Source organism: Phalacrocorax carbo, chromosome 3, assembly GCF_963921805.1.
Source record: "Phalacrocorax carbo chromosome 3, bPhaCar2.1, whole genome shotgun sequence".
In the NCBI taxonomy this organism is placed as follows: domain Eukaryota; kingdom Metazoa; phylum Chordata; class Aves; order Suliformes; family Phalacrocoracidae; genus Phalacrocorax; species Phalacrocorax carbo.
In genome coordinates, this window is record NC_087515.1 from 9,156,914 (window position 1) to 9,173,605 (window position 16,692).

General features: G+C 37.4%; 1 protein-coding gene across 5 annotated transcripts in view; it reads right to left on the reverse strand.

Annotated features, from left to right (window-relative positions):
- RGS7 (regulator of G protein signaling 7) overlaps positions 1–16,692 on the reverse strand; it is a 246,041-nt gene that overhangs the window by 118,451 nt on the left and 110,898 nt on the right. For all 5 annotated transcript variants that reach the window (XM_064445778.1, XM_064445776.1, XM_064445775.1 and 2 more), the window contains exon 3: positions 12,579–12,675. In XM_064445778.1, the coding sequence (XP_064301848.1) occupies positions 12,579–12,675 (97 nt within the window). The remainder of the gene's footprint in view (positions 1–12,578; positions 12,676–16,692) is intronic.

Consider the following 16,692-nt stretch of genomic DNA (forward strand, 5'->3'; position numbering starts at 1 on the left):
AGATGGATGCTGTGTGGGAAGCAAAATGGCAAGATGCCCGGCAGGAACACTGGGCTTTATGTCTTCAAAGCTGCTGTATTGGGTTTGCATGGCAAGATTTTGGTAGTGGGGGGGCTACAGGGGTGGCTTCTATGAGAAGCTGCTAGAAGCTTCCCCTATGCCCAACAGAGCCAGTGCCAGCTGGCTCCGAGACGGACCTGCCGCTGGCCAAGGCCGAGCCCATCAGCGACGGTGGTAGCACCTCTGGGATAACAGATTTAAGAAGGGGGAAAAAATACGTGTGCAACTGCAGCAGGAGAGGGCAGCGAGAATATGTGAGAGGAACAGCTCTGCAGACACTGAGGTCAGTGAAGGAGGGGGAGGAGGTGCTCCAGGTACCAGAGCAGAGATTCCCCTGCAGCCCGTGGAGAAGATCATGGTGAGGCAGGCTGTGCCCCCGCAGCCCATGGAGGTTAATGGTGGAACAGATACCCACCTGCAGCCTGTGGAGGACCCCACACCAGAGCAGGCGGATGCCCGAAGGAGGCTGTGACCCTGTGGGAAGCCTGTGATGGAGCAGGCTCCTGGCAGGACCTGTGGCCCCTGGAGAGGGGAGCCCGGGCTGGAGCAGGTTTGCTGGCAGGACTTGTGACCCCGTGGGGGACCCACGCTGGAGCAGCCTGTTCCTGAAGGACTGCGCCCCATGGGAGGGACCCCAGGCTGGAGAATTTTGTGAAGAACTGCAGCCCGTGGGAAGGACACACACTGGGGAAGTTCATGGAGGACTGTCTCCCATGGGAGGGACCCCACACTGGGGCAGGGGAAGAGTGTGAGCAGTCCTCCCCGGAGGACAATGGAGCAGCAGAACAACGTGTGATAAACCGGCCCCAAACCCCATTCTTCGTCCTCCTGTGCTGCTCAGGAGGAGGAGGTAGAGAAATCAGGAGTGAAGTTAAGCCCAGAAAAAAGGAAAGGGCGGAGAGAGAGTCTTTTAATATTTAGTTTTTATTTTCTCATTACCCTGCTCTGATTTGTTTGGTAATAAACTAATTTCCCCAGTTGAGTCTGTTTTGCCTGTCGCAGTAATTGGTGAATGATCTTTCCCTGCCCTTATCTTGACCCATGAGGTTTTAATTACATTTTCTCTCCCTTGTCCAGCTGAGGAGAACTCAATTTCTGACCCTTATTGTGAAGCTCAGGAGCATCCTATAATAGGCTCTGCCAAATACATGCAGCGGTGTAAGTAACACTCATCACACATTTGAGTGCTCTTATTTCCTGTTAACAATTTGTTCTTGATCCTATTATTCCATTTAAAATTATTTTGATAATTTGTGAAAAAGAATTTTTACCTAGGGTCCATTTATTTGCCCAGTGATAGATTGCCAGTCACAGGAAGCTGCATGGAACTACTTTTACTTCCTGTGTGGGTGACTTTCTAATTTAACATATCTTACTTTTTGTCAGGAACACAGCTGGCAGGAAATATTAGAACTTATTCAGGACTTTTTCAATGTCAAAGGGTGGGCTTTTCAGAAGACCTGTTTGTTGCAGATAAATTTTTTTAAAAGTTGTAGGTGACCCATTTTCAATGTCTTCCAAAAAGAAACTTTCAATTTTTCATTCTGCTCTGGAATATTATTGGGTTTTGGTGGGGTTTTTGTTGGGTTTTGTTTTGGGTTTTTTTGTTTGTTTTGTTGTGTTTTTTTTTTTTTTTATATTAAAACCTGACAGCTTTGGTTCATGGAAAGCTGAGGATTTAGCTTCTTGTCCTAAGTCAGGAGAAAAATATTTTTAGTATTTCAAATTCTTGTGGCATGGGATGTCTTGCCAGCTCTAGAAAAAACATGAAACCTTAATAACTTTTTTGTTCTTTTTCAGATAGCTAGCTCCCAACATGCAGTAACAACTGAGATATGAAAGAAGCAGAAAAGCAAGATCTGGGTTCTTACCATCACAAATACTCAGTATCCTTGACAAACAGAAATTTCATGCATGCAGATACACTCTACAGATAAAATGGAGTGCTCAGTCTGCATCTTGATCAATCAGTTTAACAAATATGTTCAAGCTGAAACAAGCACTCAGGCCCATACCAGGCAACTGCTCAGGAAAAAAGTTCCAGGCAATCCAGATGCACACTAGCTCCTACTAATGCAAACTTAGCCTGAGTGCAGCTTACTTGCCGTGAGCTGGGGGTCATCAAACGACACCCCACTAACATGCAAAATCCTGATGTTATGGTGATATTTGTAATTTTAAAGTGTACATATACTGTTTGGCAACAACACCATGCAGAACTAGTCTGTGGATAACTTCAACAGCAATGGAAATATGAACAATTACAATTGTTAAAATTTATTTATTGTCTTTTTGCAAAGATAAGTCTGCAGTCTTCTGATGCAACTGCAATGACAAAGTCTTTTTCCTTGTAGCTGGAGCCAACAGAATTAGGAGCTAAATAACAAATCATCTTGTAAACCCTGCTAACTTGATTTCTTGCTTAAGGGGCATATTCTCCAGGGAATGATTTTAATTAGTTTGATTATTTTAACTTCTGTCCAACTATATTTATCTGGCTGTAAAAATGGAAGATTGAAATCTGCAAATACAGCAGCACTTTCCCTTTGCATGCCATTCAAATCACACTAAAATGGTAGACTTAAAGACAATAAGATAAAATTTCATGTACTAAAATGGTAAAACTGAAGCAGAAATAAATTACATTGCTTGAAAAGTCACAAAATGAGTCAATGTTAGATGTCATTTAAGAGGAATAGGGGACCACTATGCCAGATACATTTGTACCATCTTAAAAAGAAAAGAAAATATATATGTTTACACTGTATTACACCTAGCAGGGTACCTCCAAATAACATATTGTTTGTATCTATACTAGCAGTACTTGTCACATGTCTACATTGCTTCCTATACACGTTTAATAAATAATCACCAGTCAACCAAAAACATGCCACCAGACAACAGTGCACAATGCCACATAAACTAAAAAGTTGGATATTTTTCCATGTGTACTCCACAATGTAATTGTATACATATCTGTTGTCTCTATTTATAAAACAATTACAGTACCTAACTACAACCTTGTACACAGATATTCTCTGTAACTATTCTGTTCCATTCTAATTGAGCATATATTCAAGACCCAAACCTACCAGCATATATTCCCAACTTTAGGATTACATTACACTCATACAAAATCACACTTACAAATCCTAGGAACTATTGCAAAGTTTTGATTTTTTGGCAAGACAACAGACACTTTCCAGACTCAAGGCTCCTGACCTTAGAGGAACCCATTTGGGTTTCTTTTCTTTGTGTCTTTAAGTAAATGTCAATTTCTAGGATAGTTCCCAGAGACTATTTATCAAGTGTATCATGAAACAGATTTCACATTGTGGTGAGACCTCTATTAACACTCAACAAAGACTTCATGCTGGGAACTCATTCGTCTTCAGCTATACACTTCCTCTCCTCATTCTTAACATGAGCAGCAAATTTCCCTCCTGTCTCAGAAGTTAGTGCCAGCAAACACATTAGAGACTCTTCCTTCTCAGAAAACATTTCTCTTCTGTGTACCTCGAATTGGTCTGTGAAAAAAATCCAATGTGATTTAAACAAACAGCTTTGTTGTCACAGAAGTACTTCATAAACTGATGGAGTCCAGTAGTATACTTTGCTCTGCTTCCTAATTAAAACAATTACTTAAAATATAGGTGCCTGGAAAATTCACACTGATTTTTATTTCACTAGTTCTAATCATTGCTATGCAACACCAACAGTACTTCTTTCTGAGAAATTTCCGAGGTAGCCAGGAAGGAAAACAATTTTCATAGAACCCTTGAATATATTTCTTTACAGTGGCTCTTCCTTAGACATATTCTAGTCTTGTCTTCCTACAAGGCTTTGCTTATGCACATAACAGACTTCAGTGAACTTGTTATTAATCACTACTACAGACGCTGCTAATATCAGCTTTTTTTTTTTTTTAAGCTGATATATCATGCACTGCCTCATGGGCAAATATATATGGCATAAGTATGCACGCTATGTATTTTTGTGTGTGTGTGTGTTGGAGGGGGTTATTCCTTCTGTTTTATGTAAGTACTACTCATTGTTGCTGATATAAAAAGACTAACAAACCACAGTTATTAACTGGTGTAGGGCAAAGTACCTAAAGTGAAGCTGTGATAGATTGCAGAATTCCTGCTACCCGCAGGTTAATGTGAGGCTGGTTCAGGGCTCCCTTTTCACCCCACATTTTCCATGAAAGTTACACGTCCAGCGTCCAGAGACTGGGTGTCGAGGGTGGCAAACTAGGCAAGATTTTTGGCCATAGCGAAGGCTGTAGTTCCCATACTCCTCTTAAAAGTACTCACACTTCAAAGGTGCAACCCTGTTCCACTAAAAACACTGGCAAAATCTTACATGCAAGGAGGCTAGGAAGAAGGTGGTGTAGGAATGGGAGGGAAGTATTTTCACGACAAAGCAACAGCAGGAAAATTTAGGAACAAATTTGTATCTATGATCAATGAGCCCCAGAGCTATTTCTCTGGAAACGTGCTGAGCTGTAAGGCCTTACACAGCATTTGGGAAACAGAGGAGCATCTAATTCAAACTGTGCACTTCATGTAGACGAACAACAAATAACATGAATGTTGCCAGCAATTTCCCACCTCACAACAAGAGAACAATTACTAAGATATTTTGCCCATCAATGCATGAATTCTAGACCTATTTCTTTTGCAAATGTCTGTGAAAATAAGCTTTTCATATCTACTGATTTTAAGGGAACTGACATTTATGGCGACTGTTTTGCACACAGATTACTTTAAAAGACTTTTCAATGGGTTTTCAGTATATTTCCATTTCCTAGAACAATTTTTCAAAATTGCCTCAGACTTTCCTCACTGTATTTTTCTTCTTTTTACTAATGGTCCCAATAGCAATGACCACTGCATTAAGAGGTAAACATATTTTCTCTTGTTGTTTCGTTTGGAGGAAGCAATAACTTGTAAATGAGAATTTGTTATTTGGTTTAAAATAACCAATGAAAGTACTTTCACATTTTGAAAAGCTTTTTAATTCTGACAGTGATTTATTAAAGGTCTGTTATTAACGCATGCCTTAAAATGAAAATGAAGAGCAAAATCATCTTGGAGCATTAAAGTTGTTGGAAACAGTTCTTCATTTCTTTCATTCACGTTTCATTTCAAGTGAATAAGAGCATTAAGCTCTTATTTGATCCCAGCCCACCACAGCTTATCACACAGCCATTCTGAGTTCCACAACTGCCACGCTGTCACTAAGCTGATTTTCCATAAAATACAAAAGTTCTGTCAAGTTTTAAGCGGCTTAAGAACACCCTTCTCTGGCCATAGTTACAATCCCAATGACGTGACCAAGAAAGACAGGCAAATGAACAGAAACAGGAGGTGAAGGTATGCATACAGCACTCAAATATTCACTTTGGTTTTCTGAAATGGTAAATCATACAAAGCACCACTCATTAATCAGTTATCTCCCTTCTGTGGAATGACTGTATATCCAATCTTATGACACCAGTTAGTCAATGTCTTCTCACTATTCCAAAAATCATGAACATGATATCAATAACTAAGGGAACCAGCCTTCTCGTTAAATACATCCACTCCCAAAAGACCATTAATATTTGAATGCAAGTCAGTCGCTCTGACAAAGTGATGAATGGAAATGACACACGAGAGAGATTGGTGTTTTAACTTCAAACCAACTATTCATTTGGGGATAGAGGATTACTAACTTTTTATTTTCTAAAGTTCTGTTTTGAAAAGTGAAACTGTAAAGGCGGCAAGTCCCTGTTCATATTTGCCCTTCTGAATTGGCAGAGGAGAGGGAATGAGCCAGCTTCTGTCCTTCATGTACTGACAGAGAACTTTTCATCAATGCATTTTACTAAGACTGGAACCTCAGCAAGGCAGTGAGCTCACAGTTCTAACACTGAAGGCTCTGTTTGCAAATAACAAGAGGCTGATTTGGCATAAGGAAACCAGCAATGATTCTACTATTAAGTTATACCTGTAGGAGAATGCAAGAAAACAGGGATGAAGGAATGGAGAGAACAAGAAAGTAGGAACCTGTCATCAACCCAGCACTGGAGACACTGAAGGGAAAAAAAAAAAAAATAAAAAAAAAGGCCCATAAAATGAGGGGCTTGGGAGATAGGAATCATAGCTTCTCCCACATGGTTAATTGATTCTGAAAAAGGTATTAAAAAAATGGAAATTCCAAAATCCTTGTATTTCCGTATAACGCAACATTACTTTGGTTCAAAGGCACCATATGATTGAGGTGTTATGCTTTTGTGGTTTTCTTCTGTCAGTCGAAGTAGCAGAGCTTTCTCTTTTATCTTGTATTTCAGGTAGGTAATCTCCAGTACCGAAGTGGATAAACCTATCAACTCATTTCACATGCAGCACAGAAAAGTCATCAGATGCTAACAACTCATTATTCAGCTGGGAAAGATCAAAACTAATGACAGATAAAACTCTTTCTTGTTATTAGTCCCCTGAGTCATCCAATTCCCACTGTACCGGTCTTTATTTTTTGCTGCCTGCCTCTATATAACAAGCAATACTGCTTTTGCAGGTAGCTCCTGTGACTCATTCCTTGGGCTCACCTACCTGTGATCTGTGGGTAAGATGACCTACCATAACACTGCTTTCCTCTGGGGTATTTAACTACATCTGATCTGGCTACTGAGACTACCAGTCTGCTTTTCAGCAGGGCTTTTTTTTATGTTTAAACCCATAAATTCTCTATTTTTACCATGCATACTACTACTAGTGCTTAAATAAAGACTGGTACTTAAGATTATATGAATACAATGCTAATTAAAGTGCAACATCTCATTACCTTAACAATTTCCCAGGTAGAAGAGAAATAAGCATATTCTCAGATCAGGAAAAATGATGATTAAGAGTGACATATGATGGCAATAATCTTTCTAAAAAAATGGGAAAATGCAATGTCTATATGGAAAAGGCACAATATCAGCTTCGCATCCAGAAATGAGAAAAAACTAAAGACTTTACATGGATTATAATTTCCTGGGAAAAGTAAATTAATTTTTTTACTTTCTCTTTAACTCAGAAGGAGATTTTAGAAAAACACCTTTCTACTGATCTCCTCCTCCTATTTTTGTTGGTTCAAGCTGTGACTACTTTCCAAAATTATTGAGCCATGCATCAGAAACAGCCAGTAACGACTAGTATGAACATGCTTTCCTTGAATACTTTTTATTCTCTCTCTGCATGTATTCTTTAATTGATCTTACGCTTCTCATAGTTCTCCCCGCTCCTTCAATAAAAACACTAAACAATGTCCCTCATTCACGCTTACACACCACTTAGTTGGCACATTTGCCACAGATTTTATTCCTCATGAGCATATCCAAGTATTATACGCTTTAAAGTCCTGTAAAGCATCACACTGATATTCCATAATGACCATGACACCACTATATCACTACATCTGTCTTAATGAAATATTCACATTATGATTAGCTTATGAAGCTTTCAGTACTAAAACTGGCCAACCCACACACGCTGCAAAGACCCCCAAATCAAACCCTCAACTATTATAATGCTTTTTCTGTAAACTCTGAATGCTTCTTTATGCTTGAAAGTGAACAGCAAAACTTTGGCATTTACTCGTTGTCTCTCCTTAGTAAAAATAAAAATGATATTTCAGAGCTCCTTCTAATCCCTGTGAGTCATATGTCAGACTCCCTACATTCATCATTTCAAGCAACTTTTTTTTATCCATTTCCAGGCCTAATGGTGAACCATGTTCCAGGCAAATTGCGTTCTTTTTATTCCTAATGCTTTAATCAATGTTAGTAAAGAATGCACATGACAACCTTCATGCAATTATTATTTTTGACTGGCAAGATGTCTACATAAACTATCTTCTTCACTCCTCCAAAACATTTTAAAACCATGGAGACAACAACAGCAAGCCCTTCTTTTTTTCATCAAAAGGCATAATAACATAGAAAGAATAAACTCTCCTACCTATTTTTTTTCCCTTGGAGCCTTTAAAGTTTCAAATCAAAGCCACAATATATATCTGATGAAAACATTATTATGACTACGCTGCAGGCATACAGGGGGTCCTGCATTACTGCAGCCTAGTCATCCATCAACCACTGTTTTAAGCATATGCCTTCTGAAAACTGAGTGCCCATGACTGTGGTCATCAGCATTGACCATGGAAAGTGACTTAGATAGATACACAGGGATAACTAAAATTTTAGCATTAACCAGTCAAATTTCCCAAGAACCAGACAGGAAACTACTTCAGTGTCATGTTCAAGCCCATCTTTAGATGCCCAGATGTATAACTATTCTTAAAGCTACAGAGAAAACTGACTCAATCCCTCCTTCAAGAAACTTCCTGTTCACCTGATGTATAACCAGTTCAGTTCAGAGATGATAGTTCAGGCTCTGCTAGATACACTTTTAGAACAATGCAAATTTTAAAACACAACCTCTGGTGTGATTTTCACCTCAAGATTATAATGGGAATTATATGTGAAAGGGCATAAGCAGACTATATGGTTCATAATAAAACAAAGATTATTCCATTCTCAAAGATAGGAAGCTATTACTTGAACAATGATGGTTTACACCTTAGCAATGCTTATATGCTTAAGCAGTCAAGACTAAAGCAATACTACAATTCCAGCAGAATTTCCATTAACAGTGAACAGTGTAGGACCTAAAATGTAATCTAGCAAATCTGGTTTCAGCCATTACTCTACTAGAGCACACAGGCATATATACCAGTCTGCTTTCTGCAAAGCTACCCATGCAAATTCATCTATTTGTTGCATCCAGTCTGAGCCTACTTGCAAGTAAGATTGTGGGTGACTCAGCTTGAGGTGAACCAGTATTACAAAGACCATCTGCTACAGCACATTGTACATCCTCTCTGTTCAAAGACCTAATTGTACTTACCCTCACAAGCACTAGCTAGGTGAGGTAATTCAGTGAGGCTCTGTAAAGGCTAGGGTCTTTTGCAAAAAAATATTTTTGGCTGAAATCATACTAGGCATACAGTATACTGCTCAGTGGCCCCAGAGGGCAGTGAGCTAGTGTCAGGATCAGTCAGCACAGAATTACGCTGAAAAAGCCACGTGTAGTTATTTGACTAAAATAAAAAATAATAATAATTTAAAAAAAACCAACAAGCTGGGCATGGAGATTGTAAATATCTGTTGTGCAACAGCGAATTATGCAGATCTTGGTGTAAAATAAGCTCTGAGTGCAATGAAACCATTAGCTCATCAGACCCAACAAGCTACAGTACAGAATAGTTCCGGGGTGTTTGATATTTATTCTTGCTTGTCATAGCATACTAAAATACACCACAGATGTTCACTGATGAGCACAACAGGTTGCAGGTCTGCAGGTAGCACAAGTAAAAGTCAGAGTAGTCAGCTCCCAACGCTGTACTTCCGCTGATTCTTTTATGCTGAATCCCATTTGGAACTAGACAAGGGTGCATTTTTCCCTCTCCAATAATTGTTTATTTCTATGTATAATAAGCCCCATAATTTCTGTTAAAAACTTCGTAATATACTAAGTTGTTCACTATAGTTATTTGCATAAAAAGAGGTATAATTTTATATAGAGCTCTTTATCTAAAGAACTCAAATGAGTATCATTAATGCTAAACAGCTAGGAAAAACCACTCAGCACTAAGGAATGAGGTATAGAACCAGGAGAGGTCTAATGGCTTTGTTTTTACCCCCTCATTTTCAGAGATTTTTATCTTGGCATATATGATATATTGGAGCTCAGTCAAAGATGAATTGTGAAAAAAAAAATAAATAAAAAATTTATTTCACTTCCTGGTTAGAGGTGACTGGAACACTATTATCCAAATTAGTCTGCAATTCACCATCTCTAGTGAATTTATGTCATAGATAAAGTTGCTGCATAAAGTCAATCTGATACACTTTTAAATGTGAATACAAATATGAATAGTAATTAGCACACATCTATGGGTTTGTATTCTTTATCAACAAATAGCTTGCAAACTCATCTTAAGCACATTTTAATCAGGTAAAGACAACTAAATGATTTACTTTTGAAAGATTTCAAGAAAGAAATTGAATAAAAATGGTGTGTTTGAATTCAAGCAACATGCTCACAAAACAAGTATAGATATCAACATCAAGCAACTTATTTGCTCTCTATGAATATATGAAATATAAAGCAATATAATTAATCATTTTTTTCAAAATTCAAAGGTGAAATACTCTTTAACTTAGCATTATTTTTCTTTGTGTTTTCTGTGGCACAACAGTGTGCACAGCCTCTAGAGAATTATCTGTATTTGAAATGTTTCTCTGTGTGGATATTTTACTTGTAAAAACATTTAAGGAATGACTCAGTAAACAAGATAATATAATCAGAGCATTCTATTTATTAGCACAACATTCTATTAAAAGGTTAAATTCAGATACCATTCCCCAGGCTGATTTTGCTAATGAAGTCATCATTAAATAGATATGGTCAGTAATTTTGTATTAAAAAGTGACTGTTCTTTCAACTAGTTTTTTCACTTGCTGTTTTTAGAAGAAATGCTATGAAATAAAAGTAAACAAAAATAAAATAACTGTCTTGCTTTTATAAAAACATAATTGAAATGTTAGCCCATAAGACCCTATTTCTATAGGCAATTTATGGACAGCCTTAATTTTTACAAGTTGTCTAAAGGAGACTTACAGGTTTTTCTAAATGCTTGGAGGAACATGACTTAACTGTAGCAGACCAACCCATTTTGCTTCCCCTCCAAACAAACAATTGCAAAGCTCCAGTTTTTTATGGGACATAATCCTGGACAGATGGCTGGGTATAATACATGCTTTTATGCATAGACGCACAGATATATATATATATGAGAGCATATAGACATATATATGTACCTTTTAACTCGACAGCATCTGCTCTTGATTTGATCACTTTCATATGGATGCTTTTGTGGGTAATAACAGTACTATAAGCTGTTATTGTATGCATTTTCACAGTTATCACGATCATTAGACAACAATACTCCCATGTTTCCTAGCAATCAATAGTTGAGATTCATTTGCTACATATGCACAAACTCCTAGCACATTAAAGGAAACCCACTACAAAGGTTTGAAACCACACAAAGGTTTGAAGAGTTCAGATTCCACCCAGGATAGAGACCTGACAGGAACGTAGATTTATTGCACTAAAATGACTGTTGTGCTGTTCTGGTGGTTTTTTTAGTCATGTGTAGCAAAAATTACTGCCCTGGTATTTGAGGGAGAAAATCAGCAAAGGGAAAAAAATGAAGTCTCCTATGCTTTTTCTTTTCCCTTGCAGCTGATAAAGTTAATGCCTCAATACAAAAGTTGTATCAGTGACTGCTATGTATATATATTCCAATACAACCTTAAAAAGTATAATGTCTATCCCAGTAAAAAAAAAACATTTTGGTAAATAATGTCTCCTGCTATATAAATAACCACAGTCTAATTTGAAATCCAGAGCATACAGGTAAGGCAGAGACAATTAATATGGAACATTTAATAGGATGCCATGCTCTACTAACTTAATAAGGGTCCATTCTTCACAGGCCAGTTTTTGTACAAGCAGTTTCTAAAATCATGAGGATGTTTTGTTTAGCCTTAAGACTCTTTCCATCTTTGTGCCAGAATTATTCACTAGCAAAAACATTCCAAAGTTTGAAAATTAAAATAAAGAATTCTTCTTGCTGTTATGGGCAGTAGAAGCTTCTACGCGTATTTTCTATGCAAGGATTACCTTTTGCATTACAAAAATTGCAACTATTACCAGAGTAGGGAAAAAGCAGGTTCAGCAATGGCATCTGTTTCAAAGGAACTCCATACTCATTGGTAGCTCAAAAAGGTAAATGTGTAAATGGATATAAAAGTATGTAAACCAATCAATAAATATGTTATACCAGTTAATTAATAAATGGACAGGTTTTTGTGCATATGACAATACTGACTTGGATTAGCTATAAAGTCTTGCAAATCACCACAGACATCCCAGTCTCAGCTTCTTGGGCACAGGCAGCCAGCTACAAAAGCAGATCAGGAATGTTGTAATAAATGTCTACAGCCACAATTCAGTATCAGCTGCAGAATGCAATGATGATTTTCCTTTCATGCTGCTGCTATGGCAGTTCTCATCTTCATGTACTGGCCTATACACTAGACCCGTACTTGCTATGAAAACAGGCTAAAAACCAGACCTGAAATGCAGAAACTCTGCAATAAGAATATTGCCATTTTCAGATAATTGACTTTTTGTAGTAAATTAAGGATTCCCTTCACTTAATTTACAGCACAAACACATCTCTGTGTAAGTCCACTCCAATGTGATACAAACATCAAAAATTTCTATAACCAAGGTATTCAAAGGATAGTCAATGTCTCCTCCAGACCAGATGACTGTGAATTCCCCATAACACTCAGTTAAAAGTCTTTTCCCTGTGAGCATCCCCTTAAATAGTATGAAATTCACTTTGACTCTTACCAGAAAAGACACTGGGGATCTTGGAAAGAAAACTTTTGACTGTACGAATAGGAATCCCATTTTTCTCATCTTGCATGCGGGCTATGACGTCTTCCATCTGAACACAGAGAAAAAAAATAAAAGAAAGAAAGAAAGAGTAGAGAAATCCAGAATTATTTCCTAAAATAAATTCTCCAAGAAATCCTAGATCAATCTCTCAGAATGACAGGTACACTCTTGTTTTTTTGTTTTTTTTTGTTTTTTTTTTACTTATAATTTATATTCTACATTTTTATCAAACAGGCTAAAAAACTACAAGTAATTTATTTGCAGCCAACAGTAAGGAAAGTCTCTTGAGAAAGAGATACCAAGACAGAACAAAGAGATTTAGTTAAAAGTAGTTAAAAGAAGTAGTTAAAAACCATTGCTGGACATAGAATTTCATATTTTGATTGTGTTACTGGTATTGTACGACACACAGAAACAAAATAGACTCATACAGCCTTCTAGGGGGTTGATACAGTTCTCAAAATGCTGTTCAAAACAAAAATAGAGCTTTTAAGCTCAAAGCAAAAATTCTTCCTCTTCTTCTGAGAAGAGGAAAAAAATTCAACATGATGCAATTTTACATCCCTGGAGACCGCAGAGGCAGAAACACGAGCTTTTTTTGTAGGTAATGGAATGGGTATAAAAATGTTTAAAATCACTTTGCTGTTTTTTTTTTTTTCACATTAGCTCATTTTTTCCAACTCATTTTTTTAAGGCTAATGTGGCCCGTACATTTTATAAATTACGCCCAACCCAAAGGTTCACTTTCATGTGTCTATGAATGGCAAGCTCTTTTACTGGAACACACAAAGAATATTTAAATAGAATCATTGGCTGACAACCTCAGTTTTTATTCTTGCATATTTCATAACCAAAGTTTACACATTAGATAACTGTCCTCTTTTTGAATATCTAACTCCTCAAAATATTAAATTATATTGTGATAAAATGAATTACAGCTATCCTTCCTTTTTCCTTAAATCACTAACGAAGTCCATATGAAAACCTCTGTGTGACAAATCATTTTACATTATTTTATGAGTCAAATCATTAAAAAAAAAATAATTCTATCTCACCTCTGCTCCCCCAGTAGGTTCCCAAAAAATTCATTAAAAGTTTGTGGCTGGTTTGTGTTGAAAAAAGAGACTGACTGACAAAATTCTGTTTTACACCTTTTTTATACAGAACTCAGATGATGCAAATCAGCAAAGAGCAAACCAGCATTAGCTGCAGCTGTGCATTATTTGGCCCAATGAGGGAGTTGTATAGAGCCAGGAAAGGGAAAGGGAGCTGGGGTCACCAGTGGTGTACACAGGGAAAAAGTACAAAAATCCATACCAAAAATGAATACAAAATCAATTAGTTCAACTGCTCATGAAAAATCTGTTTATACAGAGAGCGTCTGGAGGTTTACATGCTCCACGTACTTATGGATCATACATTAACAACCCAGTGAACACAAATTCAGTGGCATAGTGCAAAATACAAGTAGCTATTGTTAGCAGGATGTGGAAAACTCAGTGTATTGCTCAGAATTAAGGAATGTACAAATGTAACAGAAGAAAAGAACCAATATTCATTGTAAATTACTTTCATCTGACATGGAAGTTAATTATTTAAACAGAAAAGGCTATTAACTATGTTCTGAAGAAATCATCAAGCAAACTGTTGTCTATGAAATGTAATCTATCCCAACATTTATTATCCATATAATAAGTGAAGACTTGTTTCAACCTCTTCTAAATTCAGCTGGCAAACTGTCCTATTGAGCCCTTAAATGAATAAGAAGTCGCTCAAATTCAAGTGAATATTTTTGCTTTAAACAATAAAGTAGATTATAGCCAGCGGTGCAGAGTCTTCTGTGGAAATGAACAGAAGTAAATTTGATGATAAATTCCATACATGCAGTGTAAGCTTATAAGAATATTGCTAGAACTGCAGAGTGAATAATAATGTCTGTTACACGGGGACAAATTAGAAGACAATTCATACATAAGGCAACATGATAAAGGTATATTTCCATTATAATAAGGATTACTACAAATGTAGGACACAATCCTGGAACATAATATTACAGGTAGTGATATGCAGTTACCTCTTTCTCAGGAAGGCACAACAGTGCAAACGTTCAATGCCTAGCATTCCTAGTGCTGACAGTAACCAGTCTTCAGAAGGTATATGGAATTGTTAACTGACATTCACATATGCTTTCCTAAACTTGCTTCATGTACAAGATTTAATCTAAACTGTATACAACCTAACTCTGATAGGGACTGTAGCTCTGGGGGAGTTCTCTGGTTTTGATTAGCGAAGTGAGCTGTAGGATGTCTACACTGCAAAATTACACCTTCCCCTGCAGATTATTGTTCCATGTCAGGAGCAAACACCCTCTGTGCAAAAGGCAGCTCACACTCCAGACAGGATCATTGTGAACTGCTTGGTTAAGTCAGTGTACAAAGATTACTGTGTGAGTGGGAATGTTCTGAAACAAGATAAAAGACAACAGCAGACTCAGTTACACTTGACCTGGAATTCTGTATCTGTTATCTGTTAGACTACAAAATTCTTATTTGTCTTGTCCCTTTTTGTGCGGCAATATAAAAGGTCATTTGTGTTTTGTGGTCATCTCGAATCTTAAACATAAGAACTCAAGAAAATGAAGGGCGAATTTTAAAAAAAATATTTCAGTTAAAGATTCAAAACCTTCTAATGCAACATATGCAGGTGCACCGTTTACCTTTCAAAATATGTAGTCCCTATTTCTGTTTTAGCTGCTTTAAATTCAGCAAATGTATAATCTCTTCCACTGGAAAACACTCATTTAATTATATCTGGGAAGCAGCACTCAAGGCACACTGCACACTGATGTCATTCATCAACAATGACCTAAGACAATGAAAAGGACAGAATAGTTTAATTAGAATGATGAAAGAAAATCTTCATCTGATTTTGCTCAAGAAGTCTAATCCGGGAAGCACAAGCTGTCACCTGATATAATAATTTTCCTTCCTGATGTGTCATTGCTTTCTTCGGAGTCACCTGACCCCATGCGCAAAAGTGAAATATGAGCTCCTTCACTTTGCCTCAGAATTAGGCTTTCACAGTTCTTGTCTTTTGTGCTTACCTGGCTAAGCCTGAGTGGCTCTGATCATGCAATGGGATCTTTTTTAACCTTAAGCCTTTCCAAAGAACACAGAGAAGACAAATCCAGAAACAACTGCTTCCTGATCACTCTGTAAATGAAGCTCAATGTGCTTGAGAAAAGGAAGTTGTACAAGCACATCTTTTAGCTTTTCAGTCATCATTATACACAGTTAACAGGGAAAGGGTACCTAGAAGGAAGTTCACAATGCAGCAAGGATTCTACAGGAGCATTTCTAAATAAGTGTATATTTCAAAAAATGTGCCATTTCTTTACCAGTGAGGCAATTCTAACCCTGACAAAAACTCAATAACCTTCTAATGCATAGGCAACTCAGACCAAACTTATAATAATAATATTTAAAGCTTCATTTGTCTCCCTGCAAAGATAAATTGCAGTCTTCATCTTGACATGTAAGGACTCTGTGAAATCTTTTTCAAAGACTAGCTCTGTGACAACAGTGACAGCGTGTCTTATACGAAGCAGAAAGAAAGAAGATAGCATTATCCCATAATAGAAAGGCTACAGGGTACCGGAGCCATTGCCTAGTAATGACCACTGACTCTGCTCCAAATGCATGGGGAGCTAGGCATGAAGACATGCGTGACTTACCCCAGGGGCAGAACCCACAGAGAACTGACAAACCCACAGAGTCAGTAGCATCTGGCCATGGGGAAGAAGAGAGATTAAAAGCTATCAAATGAGAAGTGAAGGTGGTGGTTCTCAGTCATGTACATTGTTAAAAGTCCATTGAAGGACTATGCTGATTAGGCTTCTCTGATACGATCATAAGAGTTTTCTGCCAAACAGGGTACAATTCACCTCTTCTATCTTTAAACATCAGTCACTACCCAAAAGTTTCTGTCTTTCTCCATTATTGACAGTGGAAGCCTTGAGAAGAAACCAGGACTAGTATCCTTTAGCTAGTTACATCTACGTGAAATG